General features: G+C 47.5%; 1 protein-coding gene and 2 pseudogenes across 1 annotated transcript in view; all 3 read right to left on the reverse strand.

Moving 5' to 3' along the window:
- The window catches only part of CEP164 (centrosomal protein 164), a 61,169-nt gene extending 51,803 nt beyond the window's left edge, over positions 1-9,366 (reverse strand). The window contains exons 1-2 of the mRNA XM_008690027.2: positions 9,235-9,366; positions 3,978-4,080 (exon numbers count right to left, since the gene is read on the reverse strand). Coding sequence (XP_008688249.2) covers positions 3,978-4,059 — 82 coding nt within the window. The 5' untranslated portion in view covers positions 4,060-4,080; positions 9,235-9,366. The remainder of the gene's footprint in view (positions 1-3,977; positions 4,081-9,234) is intronic.
- A 4,054-nt stretch (positions 9,367-13,420) lies between these two features.
- Positions 13,421-14,527, reverse strand: LOC121102858 (annotated as a pseudogene).
- Positions 14,527-15,144, reverse strand: LOC103662349 (annotated as a pseudogene).
- Positions 15,145-16,105: the final 961 nt, after the last annotated feature.

A 16,105-nucleotide genomic window follows, 5' to 3' on the forward strand; every position in this document is an offset into this window, starting at 1 on the left:
AGAAGAGGCAGGAGGATGAGAAAGGAAGAAAGCTGGGGATGTGGATGGAAAGAAGAAAAAAACCACAATCAACCTTGTGAAATAATAAGAAATATACGTGTTGGTCTCTGCCCCCAGTTTCTGTTACTATTTGGCCTTTGACCCCAGTTCCTGAGCCAGAGCTCCAAAAGCCCCTGGAATTTCCTGAGTAACAGAAGCATCTTTTCTTCCAATGAGGTGACTCTGGGTGGGCTCCTGGTTGGGGGCTGGTCACCAGAAAGACCAAGCCATGATTAGAAGCTTGGAACTTTCAGCGGTGCCTGGCTGGCTCAGCTGGTAGAGCACGCAACTCTTGATCTCAGGGTTGTGAGTTCGGGCCCCACGCTGGGTGTAGAGATTACATAAAAATAAAATCTTGAAAAAAAGCGGGGGGAGGAGGGTGCCTGGGTGGCTCAGTCAGTTGGGCTCAGGTCATGATCCACGGGGTCCTGGGATTGAGCCCCGTGTCAGCCCTGCTCAGCAGGGAACCGACTTCACCCTCTGTCCCTCCCCTCTGCTCGTGCGTGCATGTTCTCACTCTCACTCTCTCTCTCAATTAAATAAATAAAAGCTTAAAAAAAAGAAGCTTGGAACTTTCAGTCTCACCCACATTCTTGGGAGAGGGGAGAGGGGCTGGAAAAGGAGTTAATGATCAATCATGACTTGGTGAAGAAGCCTCCATAAAAATCCCTAAACTATGGGGTTCAGAGAGCTTCTGGGTTGGTGAACACAACCACGTGCCAGGGGGAAATTGCATCCAGAAGCTCCTCCACTTGGGACCCTCTCGGACCCCACCCTATGTTCTCTCTTCATCTGGCTATTCATCTGCATCCTTTATGATATCTTTTACCATATAATAAACTGGCAAACGCAAGTTTTAAGTGTTTCCCTGAGTTCTGTGGCCTGTTCTAGCAAATTATCGAACCCAAGGAGAAGGACATGGGACTCTGGTGTCTAGCTTGTGGGTCAGAAGTACCAGGGACAGCCTGGGACTTGCTCCAGACGTCTGAAGTAGGGGCAGTCTTGTGGGACTGGGCCCTTAGCCTGTGGGATCCGATGCTCTCTCCAGGGAGACAGTGTCAGAACTGAACTGAATTACAGGACATACAGCTGGCATCAGAAAAAAACCCACATCTCTGGTGCCAGCACTTTGAGTGTGAAAGTAAAGGAAAAGCAGAGCTTCTTCCCAATTTTTTTTTCTACTTCACCTTTACTTTCTATATTTTCTTAAGTGAGCAGGTGTTTTGTCTCTAAGTATAAATAATAAACATACATAATTTCGTCTTCCTAAATTACAAATGGTACACCTGAATCAAGACATGCTCTTGCCATACTCCAGGAACGTCATCTGAGGCCACATATAACAAAGGCAAAACGGTAAGACCAAGACATCAGTGTGGCAGGGACCCGGGGAGGAAGCCCACCAGCCACAGCCAGAACCATCCTGAATGAGGCCAGCCTTACTGGGACACGAGCGCTCCCAAGATTCCCAAAATCGTGCTGCACAAGTGCTCATCATTCAATCAACCAGCATGCACTAAACAACTAGAGAAGACTAAGCCCCTCGAGGACCTTGCCGACACACCAACGGAGTCTAAACCGTGGGGCAGGTGTTTTAATGGAGATACGCGCTGTGTGCCATGGGAGCAGAGACAAAGCAGTGACTTATTCTGCACAGGGCCCGGGGACATCTGAGCTGAGAAACTGGGATCATACTTGAGCAGCCTTGTTCTCCACTCTGAGCCCTCTCTTCCATGAAGGGAGTTGTTTCTTTTCCAATGTTGCTATATCTTATGGACTCTAAGACTTGTGTTATACTCTTCTGGAAAGCATTGAGAAAGCTCTTTCATGAGAGATCTGGAGGAACGGGGGAGATATATGTACTGAGCTAAGAGCTAGCTCACCTATAGGGGACAAGATCGATGAGCTAACCACCGGAGTATGTCACCAGAGCCCCCCAGAATAATGAAATGAGTACATGGATGCTTCAGCTGATAGGAGCCCAGGCCAGAAAGGCATCACCAGTTTGGGTCATCTCAGGGGAGAATGTAGAGGTTAACACACCTGGGGACTAGGGAAGAAAAAGCGCTTTTTCAAAGGACCAGCTGGAATTTGGCTAGCCAAAGACTAACTTATTCGCAGATCTTACAAATATTTTTTTTAAAGGTTTTATTTATTTATTTGACACAGAGACACAGCCAGTGAGAGAGGGAACACGAGCAGGGGGAGTGGGAGAGGAAGAAGCAGGCTCCCAGCGGAGGAGCCGGACATGAGGCTCGATCCCAGAATGCCAGGATCACGCCCTGAGCCGAAGGCAGACGCTTAACAACTGAGCCACCCAGGCGCCCCTACAAATATTTTTTGAGTGCTTTCTATGTGCTGTGAATAAGAGAAATGGTCTCTGCCGTTATGGAGCCTATATTCTAGGAGAAGAAACCACCAGTAAAGAAATAAACAGATAAAGATACAAAGAACTAAAGCTTCTAATAAAGGTAATGAAGGAAGTAAATGAGGTATGAGATAAAGAACATCGAGGTGGAGGGGGCACTCCTTTGGAAAGAGTCAAGGGAAACCTCTCCGAGGGGAACACAACTGAAACCTGTAGGAGACAAGGGAGCTGGCCATGCAGAACACTGAGGAAAGAGTACTCAGGCAGAAGAGCAAGTGCAAAGGGCCTGTGGCAAGTGGCAATTTGGCCCATCTGGGGACTGTCAGAAAGGCCATGTGACTGGCAGAGTGAGCAAGAGAGAGAAGACCAGATGAGCCCAGCCAGGTGGCAGGGTGGGGTCATGCAGAGTCCCGCACACCCCACTAAGGGTGCTATGCTGAATATAATAGAATATTACTAAAAGCAGAGCTCTGATATGATCTGCTTTACGCTGTAAAAACATTCTGGTGCAAGGTGGAGCACAAACAGGGAGGCTAAGGTGCGCGCCCTTTCGTGAGGACACCTGGCCGTGGGTCCTGGCTGCACCGCTCAGCAGACCTGTGCCTGGAGGGAAGTTTGTTCACCTCCCTGTGCCTCATTTCCTCATCTGTAAAATGGGAATGATAACAGTACTTAATTCATGGAGCTGTTGCAAGGGCTGAAAAGGAAGTACATGTGGGGCGCCTGGCTGGCTCAGCTGGAAGGGCATACGACTCCTGATCTCAGGGTTGTGAGTCTGAGCCCCACGTGGGATACAGAGATCACTTAAATAAATTAAAAAAAAACAAAACAAAAGCATGGGGTATAGAGATCACTTACATAAATTAAAAAAAAAAAAAAACCTTAAAAAAAAAGCAAAGAAAATACATGTAAAGTTCTTAGCACAGAGACCAGCACTCAGTAAATTCTGTTATTATTGCTGTTTAAAAACAAAACAAAACACTGCTTTCGTTTTTTTTAAGAAATTGGGTCACCGTTGGCTTCAAGACACACTGTATTTCATGGTATCCCTACATTTTCATTTTTTTTTTAAGATGGACTTTTTAAAAAATATTTTTTATTTATTTTAAGGTTTTAAGTAATCTCTACACCCAACGTGGGGCTCGAACTCACAAACCCAAGATCAAGAGTCACACGCTCTACCAGATGAGTTAGCCAGGCGCCCCTGTATTTTCATTTAAAATTAATCATTGATCCAACCCAAGGTCAGCATACTTTTTCTGTAGGGGGCTAGAGAGCAAATATATTTGGCTTTGTGGGTGACAGGGCTCCTGTCACAACTACTCAACACTGTCCTTGCGCCATGAAAGCAGCCACAGAGAGCCTACAAGCAAGGCGATTTTTGAATAAAACTTCATTTGCAAGAAGGCAACAGGCCAGGTTGGGTCCATGGACTACAGTATTCCCCGATCTAACCAAATACACGGAGCGGCCCTGCACGCGCAGCACACTTCGCATTAGAAGGACAAAGCCCTATCAGAGATCGTTCCTGCCCTCCAAGAACTATTACAGTGCACCCCAGGCCTCTTACCTTGCTCACTGGGGATGTAGGTCTCATCATAATCTTCCTCCAGAACCAGCTGGTCTCCTATGCGGACGGGTCTTCCGGCCATGATGGGTCTGGGCTTGAACACCTAGGTCCCAAAGACCCACACCCAAAAAGAAAATCAGTGACCCAGCTTAAAAGGGGAAAAACTGGTGCTGCGTCATGGAGCACCTGGGTCAGACCAGACCACGCAAGCCAACTTAGCCGGGGATTTTCCAACTCCAGGGAGAGCGAAGGGTGGGACCAACAGCCTAGAACTCAGGCCTTCTAGGCTCTGCACTTGGGAAAGTTCCTTGAGACACACCTCCCAAAGGCTCGCTGAACACTCGGTGGGTCACAAGAGATCTGGAAACCCAGCCCTCTCAAGAGTTTGACTTTATACTCCCCCAAGACAGGAGAAATAATTCACAGTATAGGTCCCCCAGCTAGAAAACCGTAGTGAAACACCAAAGGAACTAGAGGAACGCCCCCCCATCATATACCAATGCATCCCAGGGCAGTCACACTATCTCAACACACATCCCTATTTGTGTTCAACAGTGCCCTCAGGGAGCTTACGATCTAGTGGAAGTAGCAAACACAATTTCAACAGAAGACAGAAGGGGAAAAAAAAACCATCCTGCTCTGGAAGTACTAAGAGAGAAGGAACATTCCCGCTGAAGGGAGGAAGGCAGGCTTTGTCAAAGGGCTGGGGACCAAAGGCAGTCACGAGTCATGTGAGTAGACGGAGGTGTTCTAGCCAAGGGGATGTTGGGTGCAGACAAGCTGTTCTGGAGTGTTGGACCCCTGCAGGCATGGCAGGGGCTGGGGTGGATGGCCAGGTCACGGAGAGCCATGAAGACCATGCGAAAGAGCCTCGCCTCTCCCCTGTGGCAAACGGGAGCCACTGAGGGCTTTGGTGAAAGAAAGTGGCACAGAGTGGCCTTTTTCTAGGGTGAGAACGCTGGCAGGAGTGGCATGGCAGGACCGGAGGAATGAGACCGGTGTCGGGAAAACCACTGAAGAGGCCGCCATCCAGGGGAAAGACAATGAGGCCTTAAACGAGGGCAGAAGCAGAGAGAACGCAGAAGGGACAGACGCTGTGATGGTAGGTTTAACAGGGCCAGGAAGGACGACGGTGGTGGGGGGGTGGGGGGGAGTCCAGCTTGAAACCAAGGTTTGTAGTTCCAGGGATGGGACAGCATCAAATTGTTCAACTGACAAGCTGGCCCCATTCTAGAATTGCTCCTCCCTTCCAATCCCTCCTCCTATTACTACCTCGGGACCCCGGGTCACAACTCCGCCCTACGGCAGCTCCCACACCGAAGCTCCCAATGATGCAGAGACAAGTCACCCTGTAAAGTGGCTGTGTCTCCGGCGCTGCTTGGAGCACTGTCTCCCAGCTCAGCAGGTGTCGCCACGCTGGTGTGACTGGCAGGAGCCTCAAGAAGCAGGGCCTGACCTCTTCAGCAGCTGCCACGGTTCCACCCGAAGCAGCAAGCACAACACAGCCCTCTCAGAGCGAGGGAAGTGGGCAGAACGACCCTGTCATCCAGAGGAAGGTCGGGAGGCGTCCCCTAAGGAGTGCTCGTGGCCCGATCTGGTGGCTCTGAATCTGTCCCAAGACCCCTAGAGAGGGACCCCTGATAAACAACAGCACAGGATATAGGAGGGACCGTTACTGTGGCCCTCTCTGTACCGTGACAGTTGACAAACGGGCAAGGGAGGTATCTGGCCTTACAACTCATGAGAGATGGCTTCCTCTGTCAGCCCACTGGAGCCAAGGGAGTCAGGCTCTGCCCCCTCATTCCCACCGTGACACCTCCACGCAGTAACTTCGTGCCTCTGGAAGACAGGCTAACGGAAGAAGCGTTCTCCTCTACAGTATATAAACCCAAGTGGGGGTCTACTTCCCACCTTAAGAACCCATAACACCCTGCAGAAGTAATGTCCCTCCATACACGGTCGGAGACAAGTAGGGTCACCGACTCTAGAAAAGCAGAGCAGAAAGGTATCAAGAACCAGGGGGTTGATGTGGCTTAAAGAACCACGGGAACCTTGAATTGTCTGAGTTAGGGAGGAGAGGGAAAGGGAAAAGATCTCTGGGGACATCAGGCTACCCATCCTTCAACAGGGCAGTGACCTATTACAAGGCTTTGTATCAACCATCTCAGAGTGTTTGAGAAATCCCACATTTGAGAGATGTTCCATACTCCTAGACACATTCCATCTCCAGAAAGCATGGGGCAGGTAAAATCTCTCTGTGGCAGAATGCCTAATTAGCTGTATTTAAAGGTCAGGAAGAACCCAGAAAAATCTAAATTCATGGATCACTCCAATATCAAACAAATCTTCCACCAGAAAAAAAAAATTAAGATGTGGGTGGGTTATATTCTACCTCCCTTCTTTGCCTTGCCTGGCTTAAGAAAAGATGTGGGTAAGGGCAGGACCAAAAGGACAGGAACTGTAGGAATGAGGAAGGTGGTGGGAAGAGAAATCCTATGCATTTAATGGCTACTAGAATCATTTATTCATTCGAGAAATATTCATTAAGCACCTACTAAGTTTACTTGCTGGCACTGGAGATGCGACGAGGAGTAAAAACACCCGCAAGCTAACAGCACACTTACACACACATGTGCATAATGAGAGTTCCCCGTGTATGGATTTCTTCCACTCTGCTGGAACAATTACAGGGAACGTGCAGCAGAGAAAAGCTGACTTACTGAAGAAGGCATTGGGGAGAAGGCGGGAGACACGAGAGGTGATTCTGTAGTGGTAATTAAGCGCAGGTCTGGGAACATTCTTGGCTCTGAATCCCAGCTCTGCCACTTACCAGCAGGGCAAGCTGCCTCAGTTTTCTCCTCTGTAAAATGGAGATAACAAGGTCTAGCCCAAAGGGTTATGAGAATCAAATTATTCAATATATGGGGGCACCTGGGTGGCTCAATCAGTTAAGCCTCTGACTCTTGATTTCGGCTCAGGTTATGATCTCAGGGTCATGAGATTGAGCCCCACGTCTGGCTCCACACTCAGAGGGGAGTCTGCTTGATATTCCCTCTCTCCCTCTCCCTCCACCCCTCCTCCTGCTCGCACTCGCTCTTGCTCTCTAAAAGGTAAATCTTTAAAAATAAATAAAGAAAAATAAATTATTCAATACATGTAAAATACTTAAAATACAGTAAGATCTCAATAAATGTGAGTTGTTATTACTATTTACATAGTTGAAAGGTCTATCTGCATTGTTCCAGAGGACAGATCGAATACCAGGGAATGTAAGCGAAGGCCTTTCCGACATTCAATGACCACTTATTGAACACCTACCATGGGCGGCACTGTGCTGTTAGGGCTACAAGCCTGATTACACAAGGTCCTGAGCTCCAGCTGAGCCTAGCTGAGAAGCCAAACACATAAAGACGTGGTTGTAGAGAATGTGTGAAGCACATTAAGGCAATCAAGGTAAGGATGACTAACCTTATTTTGGAAGACCAGGGAAAGCATCAGAGTAGAGGACCAATGAGAGGGCTCTTTAAGAATAAGCAGGAGCTCACCAGGATAAGGGAAGAGAAGGCAGAAGAAACAACATGCACAAAGGCAAAGAGGCAGGAAAAACACAGTGGAGAATTCATCCTGACAACAAAAGCTTATAGCCACTAAACACTTCCCATGTTCCAAGAACGGTACTCATGCGGCATATACATCATCTCACCTCGTCCTCTCCGAGTGGCTTATAGCCACTAAACACTTCCCATGTTCCAAGAACGGTACTCATGCGGCATATACATCATCTCACCTCGTCCTCTCCGAGAGGCAGACAAATATTTTCCCCATTTTTCACATAAGTGAGGCTCAGCAAGTTTAAATAAAAAAGAACAACTTGCCTAAGACTTCACAGATAGCAAAGGGCACAGCATAACATGCACGCTGCCCCCACATCTCTCTGACCCCAAAGCCTGAGCTCTTCACCACCCTGACACGACCAGAACGCAAGGGGCAACGGGAAGAGTGGCAGGAGAGAGATGTACCATGCAAGGCCAGGAGCACACTATAAAGGGCTTGGAAGGATTTAGATTGTATCCTGCACGTGACGAGGAGCCAGCACAGGATTTCACAAAGGAGACTGACACGATGAGATCTGCAGTTTAGCAAGATATTCTGACAGCTGACTAAGAACTAATTTCGGGAGGGCAAGAACAGAAGCAGAGCGACCACTTAAGAAGCTTTCCTGAAAGTACAGGCAAGAAATTATGAACTAAGTCAGTGGCTGTGAGAATAGAAAGGAAGGACCAGATGCTTAGGGTATTAGGGGGCAGAATAACAGGACTTGAAGATGGCAGCAAGTGAAGGACGGGGAGGAGGGAAATCAGGGCACTTAGACCAGTATGGGATTATCCGTTCGCTTCTATGCCTTGCCCAATAGCCCCACCTAGCATATTCCCTAGAATATAAGAAATCCCCAGCAAATGTTTGCTGCCTATATCACACGAATGAATTCCAGGTGCAGACCCGGCTGAGTGAACGGTGAAGTCCTTCCCTGACACGGGAACTACAAGAGGGGCACCGATTTGGGGGGCCAGGATGGTGGGGGAGGCACGCAGCTGGCGATGATCAGTAAGGAGGTCTGAGCTCAGGAAAGAGGTGTGACTGGAGCTCACCGCAGTTAAAGAGACGGTCACTGAACTTGCGGGCAAAATCACCCAGACACGGCCTACTGTGAGCAGAAAGGACAGGCCTGCAAAGACAGCTGAGTGCGGACACCCGGGAGCGAGGAGTCGTGGAAGCCAAGTGAGGACTGCGGTTCCAGGTGGAAGGAGTAGGCTTTTTAATCAGTGCAAGGAAAGGAAGGGAAAAACAAACCTCCAAAACTTCTGACTTCCCCAGATGGCCCAAAGACGTTAGAAGGTCGGGCTAGCCCTGGATTCGGGCACGGGGGAAGCCTCCCCACGAGAGAGGCACTCGAGCGAGGTCCGGAGGCTGGGCCTCACTCTCCAACCACGGACAGGACAAGTAAACGGGCGCCCCAGCAAGCTCACACGCTCGCCGCTCGCTCCCCGCCGGCACCCCAGCCCAGCCCAGAGCCCCTTCCGCGGCTCGGAGAGATTCTGGATGGATGCACCCCAGTCCGGCCGCTGCTCTCCAACCTCTCCCTCCAGTTCCCGCCCACACTCGTGTTCATCCCGCTTGCGGGCACACAAGTGTGCCCCAACTCTCCCGCTTCCCTCCTTCCCCCGCCACCCGACCCCTCCCTCGAGGAAGTCCTCACCTGCCCCCAGTCCCTGGAGGCACTGGGCCACCGCTCCCAGCTCTGCGCAGCTTCCCCCGCACCACCCCGGCTCCCCGCTTCCAGGGACGCCGGGGTGTTGCCCTGCAGCGGCCAACAACCACTTCCGGAAAGGGTATCAACCTAGCAACTGAAAGTCCCGCCTCTACGCGGAGCCAATAGGTCGCTGAACGAGGGCTGTGGCACTGGATTGGTTAGAGATCGCGTTGGGTCTCGCAGAAGTTATGCGCGTTCCCCGTTGCACGATGGGAGATGTAGTCCAAGATAGTTGATGAGGGGGCCACAAGGGGTCGTAAGAGAGCTTTGAATTTGGTTAGGAGGGGACTTTCTAACCCGGGCAGGAAAGGGTCATTCACAGTATTTATGGTAACGTGAATTAACTAAGGCAATCTTCTCGTCATCACTTTTTAAGTAGTGTGATTAATATCAGGTGAATAAGACACTGATCATCAGTAACCCATTGAGTCTCTAATAAATAAAAGAAATGTGAACCTAAGGTAAGGTGAGACCTCCACCCCCACGCCCCAGCAGAAAACACTTGCCTGTGCTCAGATGAAATCAGTGAGCACCTGACCAGGAATCAAGAGCTGTGGTTTCCGTTTATCTTTTCACCCAGAGCGCAGGGCTCAGTTTGAATGTCTGCAACACTGGGGATGATAACATCTCTCATAACTATTTCAAAGAGTCTGTTTAAAAAGAAAAAAGTGACAGGGGTGCCTGGCTGGCTCAGTCGGGGGCGGGGGGGGGAGTGCGGGGCAGAGTCATGAGTTGGGGCCCCACGCTGGGTGTAGAGATGACTTAAATAAATTTTGAAAAAGAAGAAGAAAATGACACAATGTGTAGCCCCCCTCCACACGCTCTGTCTGGCAGAAGGGTTGCTATTAATATAATCCCAAAGATCTTAATTTTGCTTAGGTGGAGGGCAAATTTTCTTTTTTCTCAAATGTCCTCAGCCTCCTAGAGAAGTTAATGGGGGCAAAGAAGTTAAGACGGCCATTACAGGAATGGGAAGGGGGGGGGCAGAAAAGTGAACTTCCCAGTTGGTGAGAACGAAGCACTTACAGCAGCTCCTGACAGGTTCTGTTGTGCAGGTGGCTCTGGCTCCTACCAACTTCTGAAACTAGTCCCAGCGAGGCTAGGCCCTGGTCCCAGAGTGCGGAACTCAGGTTGTTGTCCCTGTAGATCCCAAACCACATAATCCAGAATGTATTCCTCTCCTTTCAGCTCTTTCTGTGGCAGCTCTGTCTCGACTTCCTTTACGCTGCCTGCAGATAACAAATCTGACAAATCCTTGCTCCCCTTCCTCTCCACACTCCTTAAAATTCTCCCTGAGGGGCAGGAGGGACAGACTGGGATGGGACTCTGAGGGCTCACCAGCTCATCCATCACAAGCCTTACACAAAACAAGATCCAAAAAAAAAACCATTGGTAGATTTGGTCTCTATGTCCTAGAGCTTGTCATCAATCCGGTTGACTTTAATTGCCATCAAAATTCTTAACTTTTATTCCTTAGCATAGGTCCCTTTCTAGCTCATGGGGAGAGCTAATAAAATCAGGGTCCCCGAGGGATTAATGGGATTACCCCACACAGATAAACAATTTGCATTTTATCAGGCTTCCCTGTAGGTTTGTTCTTTGAAATGCAAACCAATTTATAAAATGCCCTTAGGCAAATATAATTAAGAAAGCAAATCTTTGGGGGAAAATAACAAAAATGACACACCAACTGATATGCCAGTAATATACCCAATGAGTGAGGAAGAGAGATGGAGAATTTCATCCACTGTAGATGAGCTTCTGCACTCAAAGATGTGGGAGGAAGAAAACAAAATTCGGTCCCAAAATCTCGCCAATCACCCAAGTCAGGAATTTCACCGTTAGAACTTTTTCTTCTCTTTTCATACTGTTTACTCATAATATACAGAAACTCACCCACATAATAAGAAAGAAAAACACTTGTTAACCCTACGATTTTTTAAGTATACGAAGATGTGAAATGTTCCCTCTACTCTTTCAATCCACCATACTTAAAATTGCAAACTGCCCTTCTGCCTCCCTGGTCTGCTTTGTTTTCCCCCATCTGTGTATCACCATCTGAAACACTGTATATATTTTATTTTTTTACTATCTGTCTCCATAGGGAAGGTGTAAATTGCAGGAGGACAGGAATTTTGTCCATTTTATTTGTTGCTGTATCCACAGTGCCTAAAACAGGGCTTAGCACGTAGTAGATTCTCAACACACACTTGCTGAATGAATAAATAAGCCAACTGAAGGAAGGAATTTCACACTTCAAAGGAAACCACGGTTGACATGTTGGGTCCTATCTTCCAGATTTTTTAATGTTTATGCAGATGTGAATTCATATGCATGCGTATATATGCACACACACATCCTTTTTAATTTTTGCAGAAGTGAGATCATAATGTACATATCGTTCTACAGGGTGCTGTTTTCACTTAACATCTTTCGAGGTGAGTTCATAATGAGTTCCTCCATTCTTTATAAGGTGAAATAGGATTCCATTAAATGAATGTCTCCTTCCCCTACTGGTAATCATTCATTTTGTTTCCAACGTTTTGGTATTACATACATGCTGAATTCGTTGTATTCGTTGGATAGGATCCGAGAAATGACATTGCTCAAAGAGCTTACATTTTTTTACATTTTAATACACATTGCCAAATTTCTCTCTAAAAACAGAATAATTTTAGTCTAACCAACACGTTCACCAACACCAAAAATTTCCAATGTGATAGGCAATAAATAAATAAATAAATAAATAGTGATGGTGTCTAAATACTGTTGTGACTGCATTCTTTCACTACAAATAAAGTTACGCTTTTCCCCACATTTTTATTGGCCATTTGAATTTATTCTATTAATTATTCACATTCTTTGTTCATTTTTCTACCAGGTTTGTTGGGGATTTTACTGACTTGTAGATGCTCTTTGTATATTATAGACATTAACCCTTTGTCTCTTTATTACGTGACAAATGTCTCCTAGTCTGTGACTTATCTTTTAACTTTGTAAATGTCATTTTTCACTTTGTAAATGTTGTAGTGATAATAACGCTAATAACTAAATTTTACTGAGCACTTACAATATGCCAGACACCCTTCTAAGTGCTTTATATGGATTATCTCATTTAAATCTTATATTACAAGGTATGTACCAGTGTTATCCCCATTTTACAAATTGAGACCTACAAGGGATAAGGAAATAGCCTGGAGTCTCCCAGGTTCTAAGTGGGAGAACTAGACTTAGAATACCAGAAGTGATTCTACGGAAGTTTTAAAAATTCAGTAGTCAAGACTACCCATTAAAACAAAGCAAAACAAAAACAAAACTCTGAGTTTTGTTAGAGAGACCTTCTTTAACATATTATTAAATATTCCTCTATTTTTTCTGTTTTATTTTTCATGTTAAACCCTTTGATCTATCTGAAGTTTATTTTTACATGATAGAGATTTTATTTTATTTCCTTCCAAATGGATAGCCAATTGTCCCAAAAACAGTTATTGAAAGATGTATTGATTTCCTTTTGATACGAATGTCATCTTTTTTTGGTATGATCTAAGTACTTATTTTTTTATTTTTCTATTTCCTTTTAATTTTATTTTTTTTTACATAATACCCAGTGCCCATTACATCACACACCCTCCTTAATGTCCATCACCCAGTTACCCCCATCCCCTCACCCCTCTCCCATCCAGCAACCCTCAGTTTGTTTCCTATGATTAAGAGTCTCTTAGGGTTGTCTTCCTCTCTGATTTTGTCTTGTTTTGTTTTTTTCCTCTCTTNCCCTGTGATCCTGTTTTGTTGCTTATATTCCACGAGTGAGATCATAGGATAATGGTCTTTCTCTGATTGACTTATTTCGCTTAGCATAATACCTCTAGCTCCATCCACATCATTGCAAATGGCAAGATTTCATTTTTTTTTTCTGATGGCTGAGTAGTATCGGTGTCATCTTTATCATATACAGAATTTCCACACATACATTGATCTATTAATTGATTTTTTAAAAAGATTTTATTTATTTGACAGAGAGAGAGCACAAACAGGGGGGGCAGCAGACAGAGGGAGAAGCCGGCTCCCCGCTGAGCAGGGAGCCTGACACAGGGCTGGATCCCAGGACTCCGGGATCATGACCTGAGCCGTAGGCAGACACTCAATCGACTGAGCCACCCAGGTGCCCCAAAATTGATTTTTATTTTTAAACTTGTGTCTAATCACCTTGTTGGTTAGGATTTTCCACTCATATCTGCAAATAAGCATTCCTTTGCTTTTTATTTTCTAATTGTTCTGTGCATTTATTAGCTAATATTAATGCCGCAAAGAGGGAACAGAAGCTCACAAACGCTCTACGCAGTTTCACAGGACACACTGCAGAGGAAAAAGTGACTTAGAAGGATCGACAGTATCCTCGGGTCTTGGTGGATGCATTCTTGGGGGAAGTGGACCTCTAATTCCTGGTGGAGAGGGTCTCATTCCTGGAGGGGGCGTGCCTAATGGTGTCCTTCAAGCAAGGGGACCACAACTGGTGGGCCCGCGGGCGGTCTCCTACCAGGTGGAGGGGCCACAATGCCTGGAGGTGGTGTGCTCGGCCCTCAGAAGTGGGTGGGGTCCCCCATGTAGGCGGGTAGTGCGCTGGGGCTCCAGCACTGCTGGCGGGAGCAGCAACGGCACAGCTGCTACAGTGCCTCTCCCCAGTGGAGTCCTTTCCTGTTGAGAGGGCCCCCAACCCCCCAGACAGGGCCTGCTAATCCAACAGCAGCCTGGGAGATTGCAACACCAGCTGGCACTCCTCTGCCGGCTGCCCTGCCAACCCCGGGGCCTCCTGCAGCTCCAGCAAGTGGTACCCAAGAAATGCCAGTATCTTTGGGGGGCGGCCCTCCCACGGTCATGGAAACCAGTTCTCCCCATGTAGCCAAACCAGACCCCAAACCCACTTTGCTTCATGGTGTGGCTGCTTCAGATGCTTGGGCTTGATCTTCCTGAATTCATCACAATCACAGAGGATCAAGTTCACAAGCTTGGCAAAAGCCTTAAAGGTGCCAATGAGTGTGCCAATGGCTCAGTCAGTAGACTTCTGACTCCTGATCTCGGGGTTGTAAGTTCAAGCCCCATGTTGGCTGTAGAGATTACTTAAAAAATAAAATCGTGCCGATGAAGATTTGGCCATCTTGCAGGATACCTTTCATTCTGTAGTCAATGTGCTGCAGCATCTCGTTGGTCTTTCCTACAGTTAGAGTTGCTCTTCCACCAAATCAAGGTCTACGGCAAGGTTTCAGGATCCTTAAGACCTGAGGGCAGGCTCCAGGTAAAGGTATGGTGCAGGTTGCCTTACAAACAGTGCAGACGGGGCAGAGGCTTCAAACAGTAGATGGAGCCTGGTTTTTTCCGGAAATCAGCTACCTAGATATTCCAGTCCTGCTTTCACCACCTCTTGGTGTCTCAGCTAAGAATGCCTGTCTCGGTTCTGCCTGGAAATCCTCCACAGGTGCTTGCTGCTGCTGACATCACTTTGGGTACGGCTGACACCCTTGGTGGCTTAGCAAGGCTGTCCTTCTACGTTTGACTTGGACTTCCACCACTGGTACGTACGTGCTGTTGTTGTAGTCCATCTCGGGTGTAAGCGCTCTCTGGCCGGCTCCATCGCTCTGCAAGCCACACTGCAGAGCAGACCGTCAGGCATTTCTGGCGACCACTCACTCCATTCTGCCTGCTTTCTAGTATTGATAACACCTGTTTCAGGTTCTCATCCTACGCAGTCAGCTCAGCTGATCTAAACTACGTGAGAGGAGCACCTCCCTGGCTCCCGAGGTGGAGCACGGGACTCTTGGTTGATCTCAGGGTCATCAGTTCAAGCCCCGTGCTGGGTGTGGAGCCTACTAATAAATAAAGAAAATTAAAAATGTATGAACTACATGGGAGAAGAGTAGTGATAACGCCCTTCCCTTGGCTAAGCTCGACTTTAATGGGAGTAAGTTCAGCCTGTCCACTATTACGTTTTCTATTATTTTCTGTTAGGTTGTTTAAGAAATTCCCCCTTAGTTTTTATCAGAACTACTGAATTTTAACAACAGCTTTCCACACTGGTTAAATAACATGTTGATATAATCATACGGCTTTTCTCCTTTAAGCTGTTAGAGCCCTGAAGCTTTTTGTTTTAAGCTCTTACCAGTTAACATACAGATACTTCTCAGAGTGGCAGCCCAGAAATGAGGAGGCTCTTGGGGGCTCACAGCATGCAGGGTGGAGGTGAGGGCAGGAAGAGTATCAAAGGCACAAAAAGATTCAGGTGAGAGAAGACCCACAGATTGCAGACTCCAGTGGAGACAAATTGCCCCCGCGCTTTCCCCTTTGCACCTTGCTTATGCAGTTGGCTGCCTAGAATACCCTTCTATCCCTCTTACTCTTGCTCCCCCAATCTCTGCCCGTGGAAATCCCACCCATTCTTCACAGCTCAAATTAAATACCTCCTCCTCCCACCCAGTCGTTCCAGATCTCCAGGTGGCCCCCCACATCCCTACTCGTCAGTGCCACATCATCTTGTATGGTGCACATGCATTTTATCTCTCCGTGTAGCCCCCGTGCCTGGAAGAATGCCTGGCATACAATGGGTGCTCAATAAATGCAGAATGAAGGAACTGACCGAATGCGAGGTCTGCCGCCACTCTCTCCTGCGGGTCCCTCCCGCCCTGCCAGGGTCCTGCAGGGTGGACTCCGCTTCGGCAGAGGGCATCCCAGACCCCTCGCCAACCCCGGAAGCTGGGCTGCCGGCCATGGGAAGACTACACTTCCCAGCGATCCCAGGGAAGAGCGAAAACCCTTTGGCTTTGAC

This window comes from Ursus maritimus, unplaced genomic scaffold (assembly GCF_017311325.1).
Source record: "Ursus maritimus isolate PB19 unplaced genomic scaffold, ASM1731132v1 scaffold_16, whole genome shotgun sequence".
NCBI lineage: Eukaryota > Metazoa > Chordata > Mammalia > Carnivora > Ursidae > Ursus > Ursus maritimus.